At 44.0% G+C, this 26,887-nt stretch overlaps 1 protein-coding gene across 1 annotated transcript in view; it reads left to right on the forward strand.

Annotated features, from left to right (window-relative positions):
• The window catches only part of LOC118772509 (voltage-dependent T-type calcium channel subunit alpha-1I-like), a 74,079-nt gene extending 47,622 nt beyond the window's left edge, over positions 1-26,457 (forward strand). The window contains exons 21-36 of the mRNA XM_036520898.1: positions 387-512; positions 714-803; positions 1,746-1,938; positions 2,791-2,942; positions 3,377-3,486; positions 5,486-5,619; positions 6,385-6,455; positions 11,256-11,334; positions 12,055-12,176; positions 15,054-15,405; positions 15,437-15,468; positions 21,265-21,411; positions 23,265-23,399; positions 24,250-24,421; positions 24,812-25,029; positions 25,129-26,457. Coding sequence (XP_036376791.1) covers positions 387-512; positions 714-803; positions 1,746-1,938; positions 2,791-2,942; positions 3,377-3,486; positions 5,486-5,619; positions 6,385-6,455; positions 11,256-11,334; positions 12,055-12,176; positions 15,054-15,405; positions 15,437-15,468; positions 21,265-21,411; positions 23,265-23,399; positions 24,250-24,421; positions 24,812-25,029; positions 25,129-25,785 — 2,790 coding nt within the window. The 3' untranslated portion in view covers positions 25,786-26,457. The remainder of the gene's footprint in view (positions 1-386; positions 513-713; positions 804-1,745; positions 1,939-2,790; positions 2,943-3,376; positions 3,487-5,485; positions 5,620-6,384; positions 6,456-11,255; positions 11,335-12,054; positions 12,177-15,053; positions 15,406-15,436; positions 15,469-21,264; positions 21,412-23,264; positions 23,400-24,249; positions 24,422-24,811; positions 25,030-25,128) is intronic.
• The last annotated feature ends 430 nt before the right edge of the window (positions 26,458-26,887 follow it).

Consider the following 26,887-nt stretch of genomic DNA (forward strand, 5'->3'; position numbering starts at 1 on the left):
AGGAGAAAAGTATGTACAGTAAGGATAAAAAAATAGAAAGTAAAAATATGTACAGTAAGAATAATAAAAATAAAAACTAGAAAGTATCGCATCATTAAAGTCCAGAGTATGTGTCTAGTGTGGCGGGCATGTCCATGTTGAGGTTTTGGTTAGTGGCATAATGTTCATTTGTTCATGTTCTCTTGAAATTGTTCCAATTTGTAGCCTTGTAAATTATCAAGACTTTTTTTAGACTTGAGGCAGGACATTTCCTCTGTATTTTATTCCAGTCCGCTTTTGTTTATTCACAATTCCTGAGTGAGCATTCCCCTAGATTTATAGCTTCTTGTGATTGTGAATGCTACAAAGGGATGTTGCTAATGTGAGAATGTCAACCTGGTGCACAGCTCTTCAAAGGCAAGTTCTTCTACTGCTTGGGTCCGGATGTGAAGAATATCACCAACAAGTCAGACTGTCTCTTGGCCAATTACAAGTGGGTCCACCACAAGTACAACTTTGACAACCTGGGACAGGTATGCCACTTTCCATACATCAGACACATAATAACATTTCATTATTTTTTTCAGATGCAGCTTTGGGAATACTAAAAATGTGTTTGTACCCCATATCCTCTTTTGTGTGTGTGTATGTTTGTGTGTGGGTGTGTGTGTGTGTGTGTGTGTGTGTGTGTGTGTGTGCGCGCGCACGCTCACATGTGTGTATGTGTACTGCAGGCTCTGATGTCCCTGTTTGTGCTGGCCTCCAAGGATGGCTGGGTCAACATTATGTACCACGGCCTAGACGCAGTAGGCATTGACCAGCAGGTAAGACAATGGAAAATTCCATTCCAGTTTTAGTCGTTAATCTTCCTTATCCCATTTATGCCCCTTATAACATTAAGTAAAAGATACACTTTGTAGCCTGCAGCTTTATCTCGTTCAATAACTACAAAACACAACAAAGGTTTACACTTGGACAAAGGGACTGCACAGAATCAAAACTATGAAAACGATCAGCAGCTATTCTGCTCCCTAATGAAGCCTCCATAATGGTGTGGAATTCATTGGTTTTGTTATTATTTTGTTTTTCATTTGCCATTGGTGCCTTCACTTTAGCCTCACGAACTGATGGAAACAGTTCATTAAATCCAGTACGCTAATGCACTCAGTGAAGTCCTTCCACAGAGAGAGTGGCTAGACCTGGACTAGACTGACAGCTACAGTGGATTTAAATAGACTGCTTCTCTTTGTGCTGGACCCAGCCCAAAAGCACCGCTGTCAGCTACTCAGGGTCCAGTGAGGAGCATTGGATCGAACGTGTATCTCATAATGAGGCCTAACATCACAAGCACAACAACAACAAACAGCCAACTGGAGTCTGTCTTAGTGAAAATACAGTGGGGAATAAAATGGTATGTGAAGTCTGACTCTCCCTGGCTAGAATTGCTCTCATGTCCAACTGCCGTTGGCCGCTGTGCAAGATATTAAAGCATGTCTCCCACTTAAAATGATAAACAGGACTTTTTCACATAAATTCCAATTATATTTCATAACATCGCTCCAGGAATCATAAAGGTGTTTTGTTACACCGAGAATAAACACTCAGCTATTTATTAGGCGCTTTAATCTTTGATGGTCTCATGCTTATAAAAGTAGGATATTTTTTAACAAAATAAACAAAGAAGCCCTTCTGTCCCATCCCGTCTTTTTTTATCTCATGGTGTGTTTTTTTCTCTCTGCCCTTCTCTCCCTCACTCTCTCCCCCAGCCCGTTATAAACAACAACCCCTGGATGCTGCTCTACTTCATCTCCTTCCTGCTGATCGTCAGCTTCTTCGTGCTCAACATGTTCGTGGGCGTGGTGGTGGAGAACTTCCACAAGTGCAGGCAGCACCAGGAGGTGGAGGAGGCCAAGCGCAGGGAGGAGAAGAGGCTGAGGCGTATGGAAAAGAAGAGACGGAGTAAGAGAGGGGAGAGAGGGGCATGAAGCGAGAAAGAGAGAGAGAGAACACAGCAATGCTTGTCCAGTATATCCCAGCAGTGTCATCCAGCCCAAAGTTTGTATGGTTGTTAATGCAACCATTATCACTTGTACCGACACTTTTTTTCACAAAGGCTTAAAGTTTTACCCTGAGTTCCAGCTCCCCACTTCAACAGCAGGGGTTGACAGCTTTTTCCCCTGGTAGGAAGAGGCAGTATGGATGCACTGGTTTGGCCCTTCTGCACTCTGAACAGTGTGAAACACAGTGGTTTATACTCATATCTGAAATCAGTTGCTGCTGAAATTGTCCATCCTGGCCAGAGTACTCTGGTGGTCTGAGACTAAAAGAACTGCAGTCCATTTTTGCGGCTTTTTAATGTGTGATCAAAGTCATTAGTCTTTCACATTCTAGTCTATCGCACTGACAGGCTGAGGAATGATGCATAAGAAATTTATAAGAGCCAGTTTGGTATCCTTCTTTTCTTTTTCCTCCAATCGTCCGCTCCCGCCCCCTCCCTTTCTTCATCCTTCTCTGTTCTTTCACTCCCCATGCATCTTTCTCCCTGCCTACTTTCATCCATCCTTCTCTCTTTTCCCACATGGTCTTTGCCCTCATTCCGTCTCACCTTCTTTTCATCTCTCCCTCACCATACACCCTTTCCCCTTACTCCCTACCTTTCTGTCTTTGACCATACATCCCACACCCTCCATCCCTCTCACCCCTCACCCTCCCTCAACCTTCTCTTCATCATTCATACTTCCATTCATCCATCCCTTCCCTGTTCTCGCCATCATCACTTACCCTTCACCCTCCGGTACGTCCCTCTCTCAGAGGCTCAGAAGTTGCCGTACTACGCCAGCTACAGCCATGTGCGGCTGATGATCCACACTCTGTGCACCAGCCACTACCTGGACCTCTTCATCACCTTCATCATCTGTGTCAACGTGGTCACCATGTCCCTGGAGCACTACAGCCAGCCACAAGTAAGGGGCCAAGCTCTATCTGAGTGTTCCATGTCTGCCTGCCTGCCTTATGTTCATCTGTCTGTATTTCTGTCTATTAGCCTTCCAGGCTTCTGTCTGTCTGTATGCCCTCCTTTCATCTGTCTGTCAGTCTGTCTCTGTCACCTTGTCTGACTATAATTGATTTCTGTTGTAGTGGTCTGCTTGCCTCCTGCCTGTTTGCCTGTCTCCAGGGCTGCCTGTCTGTCTCTCTGTGCCTACTGTCGCGGTTGTCCATTTGCAGCTGCCTCCTTCCATCCGTTTGTCTGTCTTCTGTCTGCGTGTCTGTGCTTCTGCCCTTCAGTGTAATCCTAGGGGGCATCTGAAGTGTTGTGAAGCACTTTTAACGAGGCAGGTTATAGTAGTGTGTGACTAGCTTTTCTCTCTCCCTCTCTCTCTCTCTCTCTCTCTCTCAGTCCCTGGAGACAGCTCTCAAGTACTGTAATTACTTCTTCAGCAGCACCTTTGTGCTGGAAGCTGTTCTGAAGCTCATCGCGTTCGGCTTCCGCCGCTTCTTCAAAGACAGGTACCGCCACCGAGCCAAACCGGGGCCTGTTCCAATATTCCAATTACTAATTGATGTAATGCATTAATTACAACCCCATTCTGACTGAGTCATGCTTTCCATTTCGCAATCTGATGAGTGCGCCATTCAGCAAAGGATTACTTTAATTATCGTAATATTGCTCGTGTATACGGCTTTTTAATGTTAACTTAATCACTCCTGCATTACTGTGATTGAAGAAAGCACATAGCTGGAAAATGATGCTGTGATAATTACTTTTAATCACGCTTGTCCTCAACTCAGTTTTTCAGATATAAATCTCTGCCATAAACATTTGACCATGTAGTAAGAATAATTAAACATATGGGTACACTGGATTTAAATGTCAACTTGTTCTGTGTATAATTTTCCTTACGAATGCGGATGGACCAGTTACAGTTTAATGCACTGCTAAAAACAGTATGTGCATTTTCCATTCAAGAGGGTTAGATAAAATAAAAAGAAAAACAAACCCTCATATGTTCAGTGTCTGTTGGGAGGTTTATATGATGTCTGTGAACTACAATAATTAATGCTGAAATGAAATTTTTGGGGAGACTTAAAGATGACAGGGTATCATATTAATCCACTTTGATTTAAGCCATATTTACAGAACATACCGGAAACCTGAACCGAATGGCTTTGCATTATTTTGATATTCTATACATTTTTAGAATGCATTCCATTACACGGTACTAACCCATTTCTGTAGCTCTATGAGAACAGGTCTTGGGTCCTCTGTATGAGCTGTGACCCATTTTACATTGTAAAGAAATGGCTGATTCCCAATGCACAGCAGTTAGTCTCTTTTATATAACCCCATCCAGCACCAATACAAGCTCCCTATCTTCATTTTCTTAATCATTGCTATTAATTTGCTTAGCAGCCGGTCTCACTGTATGTAGGGCGACCTACAACTGCCTGCCTGCACGGTCCAAGAAAATGGAACAGGAAGGTAACACAGACATTGTTGGGCCCAAAATTGTCTGAAGAAAAAAGGAAGAAAGGAAGCTAGGTCTACAAAAGCAGTCCATGCAGTGGGGATAATGTGTGTCAGTGGCTCAGGCAGTGGTTCTGATGAGATTAGGGATGAGCAGTGGGGCAGTGTCTGCGTGGGGATCAAAGAGGGGAGTCCGGCCACCTATCAAAATCTGTGTTTTCATCAGGGGGAAATTTGCAGCATACCCCCCCCCCCCCCCCCAACCATTTAAGAAGTGTCAGATTTGTCAAATGAGCACCTGTTCCTCCTTTGTTCATTTCCAGACTTTGCTCCTTTTAGAGTTTGCAGCACCTGCAGACTGTGACACGCCTGCAGATCCTCCTGCACTTAGTGTGTTCATTACTGGCATGGCACTTCGTAACGGATGATAGGGAGGGAAGAGTGAGGCTAATGGCAGTGTTCAGGTCCCTGGTAAGAGCCGCTCATGCCGTGACCGTGTGAGGGCCAGCGCTGAAATAAAGGGAGCCGCCTCTGCCCTCAGCCCCCCGTGTGTCCGTGTGTCTGCTCTCAGACACGATGCCTGTCTGTACCGGTCCCTCAGTGGTGGAATGAACTTCCCACTGGGGTCAGGACAGCCAACTCACTGGCCATCTTCTGACGCAGACCGAAGACCCACCGCTTCAGACTGCATCTCGGATTCCACCTCAATTTCCCACCCCCTAACAGCTTCCACTTGTATTTTTTATGTAGTATTGCAATGTGTTTTGAATTCTGTGACCTAGTGACTGTGATGTATGGTAGTGTGTGCACTTGGCTTCCCTGAGTTTCTAGGCCATCTACTCAGGTTGGCACAAATTAACTTGTAGTAGGGCTTGAATGGTGTTATGCTCACACTCACTGGTCTGAGAGTGTTTTTAACCTGGTCTGACACCATTGGTCATTCAATCTGAATGGATAAAATGCTGTTCCTTTGTGCAGGAAGATGCTCTGGATAAGAGTGTCCGCTAAATGAATATAATGTAATGCAATGTGTGCCCACAGGTGGAATCAGCTGGACCTGGCCATTGTGCTATTGTCGGTGATGGGCATCACACTGGAGGAGATTGAGATCAATGCCTCCTTACCCATCAACCCCACCATCATCCGCATCATGCGGGTGCTTCGCATCGCCCGGGGTAAGCCTGGCCCGTGAGCCGACGGGCCAATTTACCCTAAAGCCCTGCTCCCGTTCCCACTCCCCAACCCTGACTTCCCCACCCTCTACAGTAAAATAAATTTCATATTTCCATTTTTTTCCCCACATAGCTTTTCAGTGTTGGATTATTTTAATTATGTGAATGATACTCAAACCCCCTCCTCTGTTATAACCCCACATGTAAGAATAGGCTGCTAGGAGATCCGCAGTAATAGCTGCGGTGGGAATGAATGGTAATTACAGAGCGGTAATAGTTGGAATCGGGAGAGGACACCTATTCATGTGCATATGATTGGGCCTGTTTCTCAGAAGCCCATTGATACTGTGACCTCGTCGGGCTGGCTTATGAGGGATGACTGCCACCCCTGTGGCCCAGGCGCTCGGGGTGTCATGTCGCCGCCATGTGAAAGCTTTAATTGCCAGCTATTTTCCATTATTACCGCAGGAACAACTTCATAGCTTTGTGTAGTTGATTCATCTTTTTAAAGGATGAGAGGCGGACTCCCGGGATTTTACTTTGCCGGCGGTTATTTCTTTCCCAGGGAGTCTTTTCAGCCTTTAGAAAGAGCACTGTACTTCATTTCGGCTGTGACCTCTGACATTTGCCATTTCCCATTTCGTGGGAATTAGACCACAGGGAATTCCTTAAATTCTTTTTCTTAAACTGTCCCTCCCCCACTCCCTGCTCTCTCTCCCACACTCCCTCTTTGATGCCAACACTCTCTTTTTCTCCCCTCTCGCCCAGTGCTGAAGCTGCTGAAGATGGCCACAGGAATGCGGGCCCTGCTGGACACAGTGGTTCAGGCCCTACCGCAGGTAGACATCCGCACTCCCATTGAACAGCAGAATTCACTCACTCTGCACCCATAATGGCACCCACTTCCTCCCGTGTAACTTTGTTCCTCCTGTATTCTGGGGTGCCCCGATCTGACCCCATGCATCAGCCTCGGCCTCGGCTTGAACCGTTAAGCAGGGATGTGGAAGTACTAATTATTCAGTAGACAAGTGTAACCATTTTGCCTTCTCCCTGAAAAAAAAAACAACCCTGCTTGCTCCACAGATCTGAGTAACCAGAGCTCACCAGTCAAATGAACCAGCTGGCTTGATCGATCCATAATCAATAATCAGTAATCAATTGCATCTATGATCCCTTTCCAGTCTTAAGTTATTGGTGACTTGGAGTGACACCTTTGACATTGTGAGCAGTGGGACAGGCAGGCTGCTTCCCATCCTTGAAGATTCTCACATTGTCCTGATCAGCATCTTGCTCAATGGCTGGAAAGAGGAGTGGCCTCACACAATGGATGTTTGTCAGTCTAGCCTGGGACCACAGAGCGGGCAGAGGGGTCCTGGAGCTAGCAGGGCAGGCGGAGAAGGGCAAGGAGCTCTCCCCTCTCTCCCGCAGATATCGATCTGCGCTCATTAACGGCCACCCTTGCGGGTATCTCAAGGGCATCAAGGAGGTAATTAAGAGCGCAAGTGATTTAGGGGGCCATCACTGTGCGTGTCACTGACAAATGCGTGAAGGGGGGGGTCTCTCACAGAACCCCCCCCGATAGCCCGCTCTGATGACCGTTCTATAGTCCCTCTTTCTGTCTGGTGCACCAGAGTCATATTACAGATGCAGTTGATTGTTTTCTTTATCTTCTTCCTCCTTCGAGGCAAAAAGAGAGCACCGTGCAATTGAATAAGCGGTAATAGTTTCATAGAATGAAATTAAATTGCAGCTACAATGTACCGGCAGTTATATTTTCGGTCGGGATGGACGATAAACTCCTCAATGTGTTTGCAGTTTTATGCCTGTGGTGGTTTTCCGTAATTGTCCCTTTTTCAAAGACATTGCCAGCCAAATTCGTGATTTTGATTGCTGACACATACAGTCCTCGCATTTAAACATCTCCATTGCTTGTAAATATTACTGTTGTACTTATGCAATTTCTCATCTTAATTTTCATGTCTTTGTTGTTGTTCTGATCCCATTCCCCTGTAGGTTGGGAAATATCCTAAAACCATCAATATATCCATCAAAACGTTCCTCAGGGCAGCTGTAAAGACACGTATTTGTCAGATGGTGTCTGGCATTCACGCTCGGCTCCCAACAAACTGAGACACAGGTCATTAAATGCTCAACTTGCGAGTTAATGCAGCTTGAGATTAGTCTGTCTCACATCTTTGAGTGATGCGTCACGTCTAAGGTTTCTGATTAAATAAGAGCTTCGGTCCTCTCCACCAATCACAGGGTGCGTATGGTTTCTCACCATTTATCTCTGTGGAGCTGCATCCTCCTCAAAGTGCCGTGTTTGTGTTTTAATGGCACGGATTTGACAGTGTTTCGAACCTTGGTTATTTACAGTTCTCACAGCTATGTACAGATGAGTGGCTTCTCTGAAAGGCATCTCTGGCAGGCAATTGAGAGGCAGTACACTGAGACATATACATACACACATACATACATACATACGCACATATACAAATATGCATCTGTATTAAATGTATAATACAGAGAAATTAATATAAATTTAAGATATATTTAGCTAAAATGAATTCAGGACAGGGGGTCAGTATCCATGGAACCCAAATTATGAGTCAGAGAGTCCGACTGTTTGGTGGATACGGTTTGGTGTGGTGGGGTTTCTGGGAAGGGATACATCTGCCTCCAAACTCAACAGAGAATGGTTTCTTGCTGGGAGGTGGATGTGAAACTCTTCACACCGTTTCATGTTGTAATGTCTGTTGCACACTTCTTAGAGGCTCATTTGAGAACTAACATAAAAGTGTTAATTGCCCTGCAAAAGAGGTGACGGTTTGAGGAGCAAATGTGAAATCTATGCTAGTACATTTCCTTGTTACACCGTATTTCACAGGTCTATTTATTCTGTTATATGTATTTATACTGAAAATAATGAAATCTTATGTTATTTGTGATACATAGTATTTATGATATGGAATCGGGAGAGGACACCTATTCATATGATTTATGAGTATTTATTTATGATGACTTTAAAAAGTTAATATGTGTATAGCATGTAGGTAATAAATTGGTGATGAGATTTTTTGCTTTATTTGTTAGGAAGCCGTTTTGACAGATGATAATCTTAACATTGTATCTAACTGCAAATATGCAGGAAAATTCTGTACAATTTGTCACTAATTCAAAACAGTAAATCTAATCATATCAATTTTTAAAACAATAAATTTTAAATAATTTCTCACCCTAGATTTGGACATCTGTTAGTACTATTTATTTATGCACTACTTTCTCATTATCGCTTTGCTGATTAAAAAGTCATTCTCAACTTACGGTAGATAAGGTATTTATTGAATATTTTCTAAGTGCATAAACAGCCCCTTAAAGGAAATTGTGATCGATTCCCTGTGAAGGAGCTGCATTGTGGTTTCTCCTCCTCCTGCAGCATGTTCAGGGCTGAGCTGTAAATACAGTACCTGCTTCCGTTTGACAGCACATGAACTTTGATCAATTAGCACGTCAAGTTTCATGTGAATTATAGCCCCTGAGGCGTGGCTTGGTTTCCGTTGCACATACCTTCCAATTAGGTAACAGGACCCATTTCCATGATCAGTATGACTTCACACAAGTGCAGCTTATTGGAATGGGTTTATTCAGACCCAGAGTTGTCGACTGCACCTACAAGAGGGCTTCACTCTACCAACAGAATGCTTTGCCTGGTGGTGAGAGGTCATTCATCTAATGCAATTCTGCCTGCAATGTCACTGTGAGGTTATTTTACTAATGGAAGCCTGTTCACTTTGAATATGCTTACTGACGTTTTCCCTCGCAATCCATTCCATAATAACACTCTCCCATTCAGCACAAATATATTCTCATTTTATAATTTGATGTGCGTGATCTACAGCACCACAACAGTGTTATACTAACAGACCTCTTCCTACACTGTGCCCTTCAGGGCTACCCACTATCGTAACACAATAACCCTCTGCAATGGCTCTTGAAAGTTATTACTCAAATGAACATCTTTATTAAATTGAACAAAAAAAATCTGCAAAGAAATTACAATGACATAGCACTTGGCACAGCCCGATTGCTGTGGTTTATAATTTTCTTTCTATTATTTTCTTAACTGTTTATTAACATTTATAAACCATCAAGTTGGAAGCACAGTATAAAATAGTGGTTAAGAAATAATAAGGTTTCAGCTTCAGATCCTGTGGGCACTGCTATTGTACTCTTGGGCTAAGTACTTCAGCTGAATTGCTTTTGTAAATATTTCGAACTGTGTAAATATAAGATATTGGGCAAGACCAAACCCAACAGCTACAAGGCGTGGTATCAAATCATCACCAAATTGAGTTTACAGTGGAATTAAATTCTTGGAGTGTTCTGGCTGTTACAGAAGTGAGGGGAGCTGTGACCAAGCTGACAGTTTGGGTCAGTGTAATATATAATCTTCTCTTTTAATTGTTGTTAAAAAGATGTTTTTTGATGTTTTTTGTCTCTTTTTTTTTAAAAAATAATGTTTTTACCTTGATTCATTGTTTTCTTCTAACAGAAAGAACATGGCCAGATTTGCCTTGAAGATATGTGTATCTTTAGGGAATACAATAATGATATTCTATTTTAGAGATGTGCCAGACTAGTATTACTGGGTGTAGCTTGTTAAATATAACCAAGCCTGTTATGAAATCACAACATCCTTTGAGTAAAAGTATCCATTTTAGCGAAAGTCTTCCTTAGGACCTCATTCAATTTGAATGAAGAACAAGCTTGTTTTATTTTTACATGATGCTTGCTGAACCCAAAACAACAGGACACTAGTTACAACCAACAATATGCACAGCGCCTCAGTGCTTCGAAACTGTGATGATACTTACAGGAAGTTAAAAGCCAGGTCATATCTAACTGGAAAGATAGCTATTTGAAATGTGGCTACAGCAGTTAGACTACTCAGTTGACATGACTCAAAATATATGATGTAATTTTTCGATTTCTCACTGCTCTTCATTAAGGAGGTATTTGTGTCAAGTTTCAGTTTGAGTCAGTTTGCCCATGCAAAAACCAAAAACCCTTTAATGAGTAAGGTTATCCAGTGTGCACATACTTGAAATCCCATGAGAATACTGTGATATGGAATTGATGTGCTTCCCATATCCCATGAGAAAACGTACGCCCTTTAAGGAAAAGGATAGGCTACCCGAACATTCAACAGGAAAATACTGTATGTCAGACATCAAATTTCAGCCAACCTTTAAGGGACAGCTGATAGAGGCTGCAAGGTGAGCTACCTGTGCACAGTTAGCGGTGTTACTTAAAGAGAGAATTCAGTTGCTTGTCTTGTGTGTGGCTCCGGATATAGGCGTTTTTTAAACATGTATGAAGTGAAGCAGAGTGCTTGATTATGATTGATTATTAGGTCATGACACATTGGGCTCCAGGACAACCACTAGTAATCGGTTTCCTACTGTATGTGTGCCGGATGTAAGCACCCTCATCTTAAGCGCCGTATACTAAAACTTCTTACCATCATTTTTTGAGGCAACTCCCCTCGTCCAAGGTGCAGTACTGATTGGGTGCGTCCTTTTGAGCTGTAACAACCCCTCATGCAGTTTACAGTACTGATTGGATGTGTCTTTTTTCAGGTGGGGAACTTGGGCCTGCTGTTCATGTTGCTGTTCTTCATCTATGCAGCGCTTGGAGTAGAGCTGTTTGGAGAGCTGGGTGAGAGACTCCTCTAATGAGTGTGTACAGTCAGTCCAAAAGGGATGCCAGAGGCAATTTGTTATACATACATAGAAAAAGTACTGGCGTGACTACAGACGGTCCAGAACGTTTTGAGTAATTCATTCATAAAAACTAATTGTGAACACTAATTTGTTGACAGCAGCATAAAGGGATGCCAGTGATTTCACCTAAAATGATCCAGGCATCTTAAAATTGGGCAGTGATGATTAATTACAAGCTTCAGACAGACAACCACTGATTCACACTCAAACAAATTAAGTTGTCCTCCTTGTGAAGACATCGAAATGCTCGGGGACAAGTTCACAGTCTCAGGACAAAACAGCAAAATTGATTATTCCATCAGAACAAGTAAAAATAAAATAGTGATGACTGCCTCTGACTACATTCGATATTCAGATAAAATTAGTTGCAAGGGCATACAGTAAAGTGTATTAACATTCAATAAAACTGTCAGCATTTTTACTGATGTTAATCATTAATGAAATGAAAGATTCATAATGAAGTGGGTATGCACTGAATTTGAATGCAATTACTACAAACAAATCACGGTCTGTGTTTATGACAGCCCTCAGTGCTGAAAGAGGTTGTTGTGTATGGGCAATTCTAAAGATACTGGGCAGCTCCCTGTCATGTTTAAACATTTTTCTTTGGTGTGATTGACTCCCCCTCATTCTGTCTCGCTGGTCCCACCCCCAGTGTGTAACGAGGACTACCCATGCGAGGGAATGAGTCGTCATGCCACCTTCGAGAACTTCGGCATGGCCTTCCTCACGCTCTTTCAGGTCTCCACCGGGGACAACTGGAACGGCATCATGAAGGTATGTAACTACTGCACCTCCCAGCACAGTACAGCATAGTATAGCTCAGCACAGCATAGTATAGCTCAGCACAGCACAGTACAGTATTAGTCAGCACAGTACAGTAAAGCACAGCACAGCACAGCACTGCTGAGAAATTATGATTGTTGGGGATTAATCAACACTAAGGCTGAGGCTTTAGCCTTGCTTCTTGGACCAGAGGCTTGTTTCCTTAAGGTTAAGTGAGACTACTAACTTAGTAGTTGACATTGCACAAGCAACACTCGCCAACCATATAAACCATTCCAACTAAACTCTTCTTGTCAACAAATTATCAGGTGAAGTGACTGCCTTGGAAAAGAGCTTTCCTCGTTCTTCCCTAAATGTAGGGTTTTTCACATCAAATGTATACTGTGCACTATACATTGGATGTATACTATACATTGGATTTTTATGTGCCGTATATATTTTAACAGCTGATACAGTTAGTAGCTCAGATGGGTGCTGGGAATTTGGAAGGTGAATCTGTTTTGTTGCTGCTGTGAGTGAATGGGGTGTGGTTATGACTGGATTATTGGTGGGGCTCAGGTATTGGGTCAATATTCAGTAATGCAAGAAAAGTATAACAGGCAGGGAATGAGCTAGCAAGGCTATAAAGGAGGCTGAGTTAAAAGTGAGGGTAAAAGTCTGTAGGGTTGACATATTATAGTGCACCTGGCATGATTTACTGAGAAAACAGAAACAGGCAGCGGTATGTTTACTCTAATGACAACAGAAAAAGGAAGTTGTCTACCTGTGCATTTCACTGACATAGTGATTACCAGGCATAATTAGCCTGGTAAGAAACAGCGCCTCATCATCTGGGGAGAAGAAATCCTAACACATTTTTAGAAAGTTAGATGTTTGAAATAAAATGAAATGAAAAAAATATATCTGAGCCAAAAAAAGACAACATGAATAATCAACGGAATTATTTCTGGAAGGAACGTCTCCTGGACAGCCACTCCTGACGGCTCTCTGAGTCTAGCTTCTCTGGGGGCTCTTCATCATTCTCCTCACAGTCGCTGGCGCTGTCCTTCTCCTCTCCCTCGCCATGCACGCAGGGCTTGTTTTCCTCCACACAGATGTTATGAAGCAATAAGCTGCAATGATGCAAATGCGTCGCTCAAGGGGGAAAAGGTGACAGCCTCCAAACCAAACGACAGTGCCCAAATCTCATTTTAAGCCTCCCAAATTGCCATCTCCACACCATTTCACCCTTTTACAGGCGGCTTTGAATGCATTTAAATGCCGGAAGAGTTTAAAAAGGGATTCAAAAGCCATAAACTGAAGGAATTTCTGGAAAAAGTAGTCAGAACAATACAATAACCTAAATATTTATCATGTCAAAAACTAAAATATATTTTGGCTGTTTTCTCATAATCATTATACCTATTTTTATTATTTTAATCGATTGTGTCTATCATTTAGTTCATTCTGTTTTTGTAATTATGAGACCACATGTCCCTTTCCCCCATAGTCATCCTTTTTGATGTCATCACTCAACAAGCTCTGTCCCTTTTGGCTTAAATGTACCCATCCTGCATGCTGCCAGAGTATGTCACTCCTCCAAATCGTGCAGGTGGATAGCCAGTATTAGTCAGATGTTTATTAAATGGTAGCACTTCCTGGAAACCAACACATTTTCATCTTAAGCAGCCCAAGCTGCTGTATAAGAGCCATCTTGTCTCCAAGGACACTGGGGAAAGTGTACAGCTGGTAAGGGGGAAAAAAAAACAGTCATTACATGACTATTCTCTTGCTGGTTGCGGAATTTGCTGCTGTCACTTTAAATAGTCTTCATGATTCTGAGAATCTGCACACCCTGTGGCAGTCACCGACAGCTTGCAAAAAAAAAAAAACATATAGTGCTGACAATACCTGCAATTCCACAGGTAATGTCATTTTTATATGAAATAGTGCTGTTATCCTCTCAACTAGAAGTACACATAAGGTGACCTATTGATCTCTGATCAAGCCTAAATGTATGTAGACGCGTTTGGATCAATCAGGGGGTGCAGTGGACTGCAGTAATCTCTGTAGGCTCTGATTGATGATGTGTTAAACCAAACCCTATGCACGGCTGTAGGTTTTGTAGCATTGCACAGCACACTGTGCCAGCTGTTGGATACTCTCAGCTTTATAGGACTTTACAGGCTTTATAGGCTCTCAGTCCCCTGCATGTGCTTTATGAGCACTCCTATTGATATGCATGATACATGGGTAAGCAATGGCTTACAAATCGCTTTTATGAAACAGGCCCCGGGAGTCCAGAAGCTGCTCCATCTGTCTTTTATTCCACCCGTTTGATATACGCTGCCAGGTGTCCCTCTGTTCCTGGCCTTTGCTCAGATAACATAAAACATGATTGAGGACAGAATCCTGGGGACCAGGGTCAGGCTTACTCATTTTTACCTTTTAATTTATAGGCGCTATAATGGTACAAGAACTCACAGCTCAGCAGATATGTTCCCAGGTGGTTATTGTCCTTTAAGATTTAAGGTGTGAGAGACTTTTCTTTTCAACGAACTTTTCAAGAGAGAGTGACAAAGGCACATAAAATACACATAAAAGGTGTTTTTGAGTTTACAGCTTTGGGAAAATAAAAAAAAAAATTCAACTCTCCATTGCCCAAACTACTATGCTATAGTCAGTGTTTGTGGGACACAGTAATTTTTATAATCCTGATATGATTTCCGGCAGTAATGTGTTCAAATGGTGTTTTTTTTTCTCTGAGGTGTTGTGTGAAAACAGCAGTTTAAGGGCATTGTAATTGATTTACTTTGTACTGCACAAAGCATCTTGGGCTCGCAGTCACAGAGGCCTCAAAAGCGCACTGCTCTCATGCGCCCCCTGCAGGACACGCTGCGTGAGTGCCCGACGGGGGAGCACACCTGCAACCCCAGCCTGCAGTTCATCTCGCCGATGTACTTTGTGAGCTTCGTGCTGACGGCCCAGTTCGTGCTCATCAACGTGGTGGTGGCAGTGCTGATGAAGCACCTGGACGACTCCAACAAGGAGGCGCAGGAGGACGCAGAGATGGACGCCGAGATCGAGCTGGAGCTGGCCCAGGGCGGGCTCTGCTGCCTGGGGGCTTTGGGAGGAGGAGGTGGAGGGGGAGGCGGAGGGGTAGGTGACAAGGCAGGGGCGGAGGGAGCGAACCGACAGTGCGCCGGTGCCAGCGCCAACCCCAACCCCATCCCCGGTGCTACGACCCCCCCACCGAGGCCCCCACGACCTGCACGACCCCCGCAAACTGTACTCTCCAGCCCAGGTGAGCACTAACCCCTCCAAACATTCTTTGGTTCAAACTTACCTGTTAGACAGAGACCAGGTACAATACATGGTGTTTTTGTGTGGCACCTAGCAGAGATTTGCATTGGATATAGATAACACAATTCAGAGTTCCATCCATCAAAGATGTAGATGCCATTGACCGCTATTTATCCTTTAGATTCAAAACCCTACAGTAACTCCATCTACTGGTGTTGAAAATGTCACAGTTTTGTACACACATTTCTGAGTTCTAGTTTTGGTTACCACTGCAGGCTACACTCTCATTGCAAAATCTGCTGTATTAGTTGACAAATGCAATCATTGCCAGCTCGCAGCTAAAACGATCATAGAAAAATCAGGAAATCATAGGCTGCAGATTGACCTGCTCCACCCACTCACAAACTGTGTGATGATCCATCAGCGTATGAATCCTGCAAAACTAAGCTTATACTTTTTTTTTTCTTTCCCCTACCTTGGTAGGTAGTTCTTATTTAATTTATTGGTTGCTGGTTTTGATCACCTTTAATCATCATCTGCCTTTGACCTGAGGAAAGTGCCCAAACTGCTTCACTGGAGTGAATAATGAGTTTACGTGGCTAATTAAAGGCTCGGTGGGGTCTGAAGGATATGGGGAGCCCCACAGTCTTTGGGACCAAAGAGGAAGAGGATAGGAAATATATACTGCATATACTGTAACTCAGGAAGAGGTGGAGTTTTACTAAAGTGCATCCTTAACAAATGAACCCTAAAAGCTTGCAAGTGCACAACCAGTCACAGATGTGTGGCAGATAGTCACCGATAATGTGCATGAGCTGACTCATAGGTGTGTGCTCTGACTCAACAAGCTGCACAAACACACAGGCACGCTGTCATATTCACCTTTGCAAACCAATAAATGCCTAGAGCCACACGTTTTAGCTTTTATTTTAGAGGCTGCAATTCAAACAGAGCAAAACTAACCCCAGTGCTTGCGTTGCCTTTCAGTAGAATTATAGTGGTAAAATTATAGCACAAGGAGATGGCTGGATTTATTTATAGTTGATTCATATGAAACAAATACATATTTCAGGTAAATGTGTGCGAAAGAAAAAAAATGGAGGTCCAAAAAAGAAAGGCTAGAAAAAGGAAAAGAAAGATGTAATTTAATTCAAGGACAAATAAAAACAACAAAAAGAATGAGATCAAGAAGTCAATAAAATTAAATAGTGTGTGGCCAGCTCTGGTCATTTGGTGTTTGCCTTGCCTTTTTGTGAGGTATTTTAAAGATATTATCACAATTATACTGATGACATTAGGTGCTGTTTTTGTTGAAGGTTTGGTTTTTGCAGCACTTTGTATTTTCAGGCGATGGTTAATATTACACTGTGAGGTCCTGACACAGTCTGTCAGATGAAAACGTATAAAATGTAAACATGGCCAGCCATTCCATTAAAGGACTCCCAATATCCAGCCTTGATTACATCTCTGGACAGTTCGTCACTAGAGCTCATGTGATGCTTTCATCTGTGTGGTGATGTGGAGGACCAAAACCATCGTGTCCATATAGATTAGAGCCGTGTTTCCCAACCCTGCTCCTGGAGGCACACTGTCCTGCATATCTTCTATGTATCCTTCCTGCTTGACTAAATCAGGTGTGCTCAGCTAATCAAAAGTGCCACTGATGAGTTCAGTCAGGTAGGTAGAGCAGGGATAGATAGAAGATATGCAGGACGGTGTGCCTTCAGGAGCAGGGTTGGGAAACGCTGGATTAGAGTGTAGCAGTTGATGAAGTAACTAATCAGGTCTGTGCACTTCACATTATGTTGGCCTCGCACCTGTGTAATTACATGTGTTAAGTGCTCCTTGTTCCATGGTACTTACCGTGTAATGAACATTCAGCAGCTCACATGTGCTTCTACATGGCATGACATTACAACAGACCAGAGGACTTGCCACTTGAATGCCTTTTGAGTCCAGGCAAGTGACGTCATGATGACATAAGGTTCCTCCTGCCTCTGCCAGTTTACTATTGACACGCCTCAGGGAGAACAAGATAGTACAATGGCATCGTTCTGCACATTGTCTTCTCTCTGTACCTGCATACCAGGGGAGAGGGGGGCGGGTAAAAAAGTGGGGGAGGGAGGCTGAGAGCAAGAAAAAGGAGGAAGAAAAATACAGAGTGTACACATTAGAGGTGGGGGAGGGAGGGAGATAGCTAGGAGAAAAATAGAGAAAGATGAGGAAGAGTCATGTGACGGCAGCGGTGTGAAGTACTGTCACATTGTCTGCTGCTCATTAGGAAATCCTTTTCCAACCACATACTCATTAGTTAGACACAACTGTTGTCGGGGAATGTTTATTCACAGTGCGTTGAGCAGGGAACACTCAGTACCGGGCTTTGCTGTTATTTTTAACTTCGCGTCTGAGATCTGGTAAAAGAACGGGGGGGAAAAAGGAAGGTCTATCTACCGCATTTGAGTCTACCCCAGCATGCCAAGGCATGTTCCTGGCACCGAGGCTGCACCTACCTCCTTTCAGCCCCCTCAAGCAATATGCCAGACACGCTCTGCCAAAGGGAGAGACGAGTGATGAGGCGTGAAACAGCCACAGGTTACCGTCTCCCTCGCTCCCGCTTGTAAAGTACTGCAGGAGAGTGCTTTGCGTGTCAGCCCGTAATTGATGTTGCCGACTATCGCGGGCTTCTCAGAAGTAGTGAGAGTGTGCAAACAGACATGATTAGCATAGCGGAAAGTTCCGTTCCCCTGAACCAGGGAGGGTTGGGCACAGAAGAGGGTGAGGGGCTCACCAGGAGGGCGACGGCTTTCCGTTTGGTTTGTTATTTTTAATTATCAGGCAAATTGAGAGCCGGACTCAGAGAGATTCTGGACAATGTGGCGTCAGGCAGTACTGTACCAAGCTAACATTTGTAAATGGTGGTGGATATATAGATATATAATGATATATCTTTGTAGGGCTGGATTCACACATGCCATCCATATCTGAGACTTCCTTTACCACATGCAGGTCACAGTGAAGGATTGGGGGCGGGGGGGGGCACAGTAGAGTACAGTAAGTGGGGTGCAGAGGAGTGAGGTGGATGGGCAACTGGCAGGGGTGGGGGGAGAGGTTGGGGGAGAGACAGTGGTGCTTGGAAGTTTCTGAATCTTGAATCACCAATCGATGGCTGGCCCTCTGTCTCGCAGCGCTGGCCTCCCGTGGCCTCGCGGTCGGAGACGGTCAGCGTACCGGGCAGCACGGCTGAATGAGCGCCGTCAGGGTCCTTGCATCGACTGGCCACCGCCCACATCGCCTCACACTCTCCACGAACCACAGACAGGGAGCCATACAGCATGTGTAAGGCCTGATAGACACTCACACACAAAGACATATCGCCTCATACTGTGACTTATTGACCATCGGTACTTTTTTTAGCTTCAGGGCTTTGATTGTTTCAAACAGCTAAGAAATACAACACAAAAACAATACCAAAAGAGAATAAACTGTTTATCTTGAATGTTTTTTTTTTAACCAATCCAGAATACTCTCCAGTCTGTCTGTGGCAGTAGTAGTCTGCGATTGATGGTGGATTGGTAAATCATTCTCTCCAGATATGTAGTTTATCAATGACAACAGCAGAGGTTTTCCTTTAAAACTGGTTCAGTGGGGCGACAGGCTAATCAGACGTCTAATCAGATCATACTGTAAATGAGGACACAGTGGTGCTGCAGACTGTGTTTGTGTGCATGCTAAGTCCCTGCTTGTCGCCTCAGTTCCAAACACTGGAAATGTCACTGAAAATTAATTCAGGTCTTTAAATCCCTTAAACTGCATGACTCCGCCACAGATCCCATTTGACTCCATGGCAGCACTGCTGCCTGGCAACGTTTACCTTTGGTAAAATCTAAATAGATTCACTGAAACCTCAGACTTCTGAATGTTGAAGCAGAGCAAAGTTTCCTGTGGCCTGCGTGCTTAATGGATCATGACCACAGCAGGACGAGCCTGAGAGCCAATCGGGAATGAGAGAATGTGGCCAAAAATCCCTAAACGCACCCTAATCCCTTGTTTCTGTGGATGGGGAGAGGTGAATACATACCCCACAGTTATCCTTCACTGGGCAGCTCAACTGCTAGCCTTGGGGATGTTTTTAACAATCAATGGGCATTCACTGAGGACAAAAGACTCCAGCAGGCACTCTCTAATATAAGTTTGACTGATTCCATTTTTTTATTTAACAATGAGTTGTATGTAAATGTGCTGACCCCGTGGCACTCAAATAAAAATAAACTCCATTTGTGTGATTGCGCTGAACATAAATGCCTTTGCAAGAATTGCTCTCAGAGAAACAAAGCCACACACACAGGATTCCAGTTACAAGTTCATTACTTAGCTGCACTTTAAATTAAATAAGCATTTAATAGAAGCAGATAACAAATTACACAAGTGTTCTTTTCTGTGTTTGTATTTGCCTGATACTAAAAAGAGCATGAAATGGAAAACAGAACAGAGAGTTTTCCATCCACACCCTGGGCTAGGCAATCACGTTCCTTTGTTTGTCAGTGAAATAACAGTGTAGCAGGATCAGATATGGTTTAATTAAGTGACACAAGAGAAATAGTCCGTTTTCATCAAAACTGTAAAGGAAGACGGGGATAAATTGGAAAAAAAATGAGACAAACGAAGCCTTCAGCAAGTCATTAATAAGAAGTGCATTTCAGGGGGAAATTAATGATTTGGGTCAGCCTGCAGTGTAGTGGTAACACCACTGGAGTGTTAGGTTTGAATCCCTCTGGTATCCATCACTGAGCTAAGTGATCCACTCTACCTGAATTGCCCCAGTAAAGACCCAGCTGCATAAATATCATTGCAGATTTTATAAGATGTGAAATTGTAGTCATTATAAGACTGTGTAGTTAGGGATGTTGGAAAAGTAAATAGCCAATGGTAATGAATGAAGGAAATATTGAAGTAAGGCCGTGAACACATGACCATTGTGAGCAGACAGTAAAGCTGTCGGACCAACTGGCGTTCTGGGACACAGTGAGGTGTACAGAGGTCATAAAGCCCATAGGGGAAAAATGTGCCACTCAGATACACTTGTCGATAAGAAGCATTTGAATCTCATTCACACAAAATGGAAAGTTATGTGTAAATTCTAATGGATAAAGTTGCTCACAAACATGCTCATAAAGCATCAAACTATCAGAATTTCAATCCCCTTTTCGCTCCCCTTCAGGCCCCACTCCCTAGCACCTGCTACCTGTACTGGTATTGCTTGCTGCTTATTTACTTGCAGTATCACCATCTGTTGTAGATATTGTGATTTAATGACATTGGGATGTGTGGTAGTGTATGTACTTAATGACTGCCCATGGTTTTCTAGGCTATTTAGTTTCAGATTAGCACAAGTTAACTTTTGGTGGTGCTTGAATGGTATTGTGCATGCACTTGATGGTCTGGGAGTGTTGTTAGCCTGGTCTGACACTGTTGCTCGTAAAATTTTGATGGACAAACTTCTGTTCGGTTGTGCTGAAAGTCGCTCTGGATAAGAACATCTGCTAAACTAATGTAATGTAATGTAATTTGGATTTAAGCAGTTCAGGAATGAAAGTTTAAATAAGGGAACATTCAGTGAAGTAAATAAATAACCCCAAGTCACCAGAGCACAACAAATCCAAGACTTATTACATTAGAGTAGGTGTGTATGTGTGTGTGCATGCATATGTGCATTCCTGTGTACGTATGAGTATGTGTGTGACAGGATAGGATTTTTAAAAGTGGCACCAGTAACAAGGTGTGTGTGTGTGTGTTCCAGGAAAACCTGTGGCTGGACAGTGTCTCTCTGCTCATCAAGGACTCGCTCGAGGGAGAGATGCTGATGATCGATAACCTCTCTGGCTCTGTGTTTCACCACTACTCCTCTCCCCCAATCTGCAAGGATTGCAAGTGTCATCCCCAGGAGGTATCACACTGGGGCCAGGGCAGAGGGGCATGGCTCAGTTCACATTAGGAACACTATTATATGTTTGTGTGTGCGTGTGTGTGTGTGTGTGTGTGTGTGTGTGTGTGTGTGTTTGCATATATATGTATGTGCAGATGTGTCAGGATACATGCATGCAGGTGTGTGTGTGTGTGTGTGAGAGAGAGAGGGAGAGACAGAGAAAGAGAGAGAGAGAGAGAGAGAGAGAGAGAGGGAGAGAGAGAGAGTGCATCCCATAATACCATTTGCCAAAATATTTCAGACATCTGTCCTCCAAAGAACACGAGAACTCATCCATTTTTTTTCCAAGGTAGATATTCAAGGAGCATATGCTAATTACCCCTGCTAATTAAAGTCTAGCAGCGGAGAGGAATGCCAAATCATCATACTAATTCCATGCTTTTGTTTTATGGAGAAGCCGTGCGTTACACCTCCTCAAAAATCTGACGCAAGCAAAGACAGTCCATCCCTCTGGGGATGGTGTCATTAACATAAGTGTCATTAAAAAGCACAGTTGATAAGGTCAGAAATGAACTCTAAATCACTATCTCAATATACAAAAATGCATAACTGTCTCAAAATACAAACTTGACACATTACGTCATGGTGACTCATCCATTAGAATTAATAAATAGCTTTGCAGACAGGTTCTTTCTAATCCCAAACAGCTAAATATCAGTTATGAGTAGTAACTGTCTAATTTGAATGGTTTAAGTAAGCACTCAGATTGAAAATGCAACAAATATATAAATACAGTCCAAATATATATTTGTTTTAAATAGCCGTAATAACAGTATACGTTTTATGTTGCCATCCAAATATTTTGGATTATGTTGGAATGAAATGAATGCTGCCAGTGGCAGTGACAAGCTTCTGTGTGAGTCCTGTGAGTCATCTCTATTGGCTGTATTGTCGACAAACGTATTAGGCCAACATGGACTGGCTGTCCTTATGCTCTGCAAAGGTATATGCATTTATTTTTGGGCTATGGACTGTCTGCAGATTCGGGTGTGCAGTTTTATTCCCGATGGCATTTTACCGATAGACACAGACCCACTCACACAAACACAGACCTTCTCACACACACACACACACACACACACACACACAGAGTCTCCCCCAGTCCCAGAATACCGGGGCTCTGTACATTAGTATGATGGACTGAAGCAGGTCGCAAGTAAGTTTCAGTGCGTCCATCTCATAATGCAGGTTTCTACCTCCCTGGCTATCACTCTTCCTTTCTGCCCATCCGCGAAAGCTGTCAACGCATCAATCTTTCCATCCCTCTCTTTTTTCCGCTCATCTGGCTGATTTATTGCCATTCTTCCCTCTGCATGACATTGCATGTATGAACCTAGAAATACCCCACTGTAGCTTCTTTTTTTTTTTGAGTAGCTGAGTTGTTATTGTGGCCTCATAAAAATATGTACTGTGAGACACATACTCTCCCCAGTTCCCCTTTAAAAAGTATCAATTACCAAATATATCAATTGTATATCGGTCTTCTTTTTTTTTTGCTCGACAGCACATAGCACTGACATTAATGCACTCTCCATTGTTAGCTAGTGTTTAGGAGCTGTGCATTAGGTGCTTACATTATTTTGCACCTTCTCTCACACATCTCTCCTCATATTACTCAACAAGTTCTCTCTCTCTCTCTCTCTCTCACCATATGAGCTATGCTTTGTAAATGATCGGTAATACATGGATTATATGCATCTCTGTTCAGTATCTACCTGTCTCAGTCAGCCAAAGTCAGTTGCTAATATCCTGTGGCACCACTAATCCACTGAAATCCACTAATACCCCCGGCCCTCTGTGCTTCCGTGTCTCAGATCCGACTAGCCGAGGTGGAGCAGGCTTCTCTGATGTCAGAGCAGCTCTCAGACAAGTCCTCCTCACTGGCTCTGCCTGACGACCTCAGCCTGGATGACCACAGTGTGTATCAGCTGCTGGTGAGAGACAGCAAGGTAGGCTGCGTCTGAAAGACAGTCATCATTAAGACGGTGGGCTTCATCAGCAAGGTTGTCATTATCAGCAAGATGCGTTTTGGATTCTGTGATCCAGTGACTGATGTATGGTGGTTGTATACTTGGTTCCCTAGTCTAGTGAGGTTGTTGAGAAGTTAAGTTGGGGTAGGGCTTGAATAGTGTTATGCTCATCCTCACTGGTTCTGGGAGTGTTGTTAGCCTGGTCTGACACTGTTGCTCATTCAACTTGAATGGATACACTTATGTTCTATTGTACTGGAAGTCGTTCTGGATAAGAGCATCTGCTAACTGAATGTAATGTAGTGTACAGAGCTTTATTAGCAAGTTTAGCTTCATATCAAGGTAGGCTTTGTCAGGAAGATAGACTCTGACACACTGTGGCCTGTTCAGCCAGCAGTGACATTAGACATGGACATTAAACCCTGCACTCTCTTCTCAATCCTCAATTACAGTCACACGATTAACTCACTCTCTTTATTCACATTATTTAAAATAATTCATCTGTGTTTTTTTTTTTTTAGTTCATCCATATGCTGTGTATTAACAGTTCATTTTAACTGGGGAGATCACAGTTCTGTCACAAATATGATATTCAATAATTAATGGAGACAACAGATGAGAACAATGAAGCACATTGTTTTTACCCCTTATTAACAGAAGGTGTTAAACAAATCTACACGCCTATGTTCCTGTAAAACTCTAATGCTTCCTGTAAATACGTCGCTGTTGAGAGAAAATCAGTGCATAATTCCTTAGAATTATGCTGAGAGCCTTTTTGACTGCCTGCTGGTTGGCTTTCCAAACCACTGGATGTGTTTCGTCTGTCCAGGAGGGAAGGAGCAGCAGCGACTCCCACAGCTCTGAGGAGCTGGGCAGCAGCGGGGCAGGAGGCACGGTGTCTGCACCCCACAGCCCCAGGACCGAGGAGGGCGGAGGGCTGTTCGAGCTCGACTTCAAAAAGGACCTCCAGGGGCCACAGCACACGCCCGCCCACAATGCAGGTACACCTGTTCAGTTACCACATGATAAATATGCCACTTTAAATTGTTAAAGGATGTGGTATTGCTTAAATAACAGAAAGTTATTTGGGGTAATGGGAAACGTGCAGTAGTGTAGCATAGTGGTAAGGAGTAGGGCAATAATGTAATGTAATGTAAAGAAACAACAGGGTTTTATGGCAGATGAGCTCTGATATGTTCACGTAATTATTGACTTTAATAGTTAGGCAGTTGCTGAATAACATTGACTGCTGACTCACTGGCCAGGGGCAGAGACTTGTGACTGGTATGATTCAACAAGGTGATATCTTAACATCCAATGTCAATAATGAAAAGATTTCAAGCTACCCGGTTGGCTGCACGCTGACTGTTAGTCTGGCTCTCTGCCACCAGATGGGGATCCCTTCAGCAGTAGCAGCCATGGAGGAGGCACTGGGTCGTCTCCCCTCTTTCACCTCCCCGCGGAGTTCTTCCACCCAGCCGCCGCTGCCCCTCCAAACAGCCCCGGCCTTGGGGGCGTCTCCACAGGAAGGGGGTCTAGACTCACCTCCCCTGCGTCCTGGGCCTCCCTCAGGTCCCCGGGAGCCAACAGCAGGGTTCTGGACATGCAGGTAAGGGCCATCGCTGGCCTCACAAGAACAGCCAAGTTTGCCTTTTTTGCTGTTCTCATGCTTCCTTGTTTTCTCCCCCTCTCTCTGTTCCCATCTTAGCACCCGTCTCACAGTGACTCATCCCTGGCCACAGGGAGCTCGGAGGGAAGCCTGCAGACCACGCTGGAAGAGGGCTTGAGCTTCAGTGTGTCGCCCCCTCGTGACCTTGATCTGCCTCTACCTCTGCTCAGCCCACTCCCAGGTGACTCCAACTGCCCCCCTGGACAAACTCTAAGACCACTTGCACACCCCTTAGCCAAACCCCCATCTGTGTTTAACCTCCAGGCCACCAGGGGGCGCCAAAGGAGTCAGAGCAGCTGTGGAGGCAGCACCAGCCCAGGCTGTAACAGGCAGGATTCTATGGATCCCTCTGATGAGGATCTGGGGATAGGGATTGGAGGAGGTGGGTCCAGTCAAGCCTGTAACAGCGAACATTTGTCAGAGACTTTGAGCAGCCTGTCACTGACATCGCTTCTCTCCCCGAGCTCTCTGGCTCCCCCATTGGTCAAGAAATGCAATAGCACTGGCAGCCTGGAGCAGGGGAGCGCGTCAGCACGGGGGAAAGAGGCGCGGCATCTTTATGGAATGGACCCCCAAGGTTACCTCTCGAACCCTTGGACTGAGGAGAGGCGGGGTCAGGAAGGAGAGGCTGGGATGAGCTTTGGTGTGAAAAGTACAAGCCAGACAACAGTTGTGGGCTTGCGGAGAAACAGATGAAAGCTCGCACCGTTACCTCTCTCCAAAGTCCCCCTTTTTCATCCTTTGTTTCCGGATGAGCTATCTGACATGTGCTCTGTAAACTGCCCTCTCTGTTTCTTTTGTGATGCGTCTGTGTTTTGTATTTCCCCACGAGCGGTGGAATCTGAGATCTTGCGATTTCAAGGGGATTACAGAGGCTGGAGAAAACTACACTGGAAAAGAAAGACAAGCAGCTGTTTTCTCCAGTGTGAGAGAGGAGACATGGAGGTGCTGTTCAAAAGCAGAGAAGACTACTGAATAAAGCCAGGGAAGGGTGGACATAAAGAAGACTTGAAAATCCTAGATGGATTTACCGTTGTACTGGGTTTGAATGGATTAAGAGTTTAAATGAAAATCTAAGCAAACTAGAAAAAAACTGTCAGTGGTGCAGGGGTATTTTCCATTAGACAAGACACTAAGCAAAACTTCTTTTTAAGTAAATAGTAATTGAACAGAATATTCATCTGTAAATGCAAACGGGCATTGGGCAACGGCTATTAATTTGGACAGGGTGAATTCAGTGGATTAAGAGGAAGGGAGATGCTGAAAAATATTCTTGAAAATCGCCAGTAAGGGCACTAATGACCTCTTGTCTGAATGAACGTCAAGGTTTTGTATGTATGTGTGTATCTGTGTGTGTGTGTGTGTGTGTGTGTGTGTGTTTGTGTGTGTGTGTGTGTCTGTGCGCACGCGTGTGTGTCTGTGTGTGTCTGTGTGCATGAGGTAAAAAGAACCGAAAAATATAGGAATGTCATGATGTCATGTGAAATGTGCACCTTTACAGGACGCCCCTGGTATTTTGTGAGAGAGGGTCCTCCAGAACGGAAAGGTACTCACCACCAAACGTCATTGAAGCAAAGAGATATGAGCAGGTGTGCATTGTCATGGGTTGTCATGGGAACGCCAAGCATGGCGAGAGACACTGTGTCAACAGCTGGGTCGCCGTCATGCCCATGTGCAGTAGAAGGGGAGCCAGCACAGAGGAGCCACTGGGAAGGATGTACCATTCCAAAGAGGGCTTTAATGCAAAAGCAAATTAAAATGCACAGATGTGTGAGGATTTCAGTTTTGGTATCCTTAA

This window comes from Megalops cyprinoides, chromosome 1 (genome assembly GCF_013368585.1).
Source record: "Megalops cyprinoides isolate fMegCyp1 chromosome 1, fMegCyp1.pri, whole genome shotgun sequence".
Lineage (NCBI taxonomy): Eukaryota > Metazoa > Chordata > Actinopteri > Elopiformes > Megalopidae > Megalops > Megalops cyprinoides.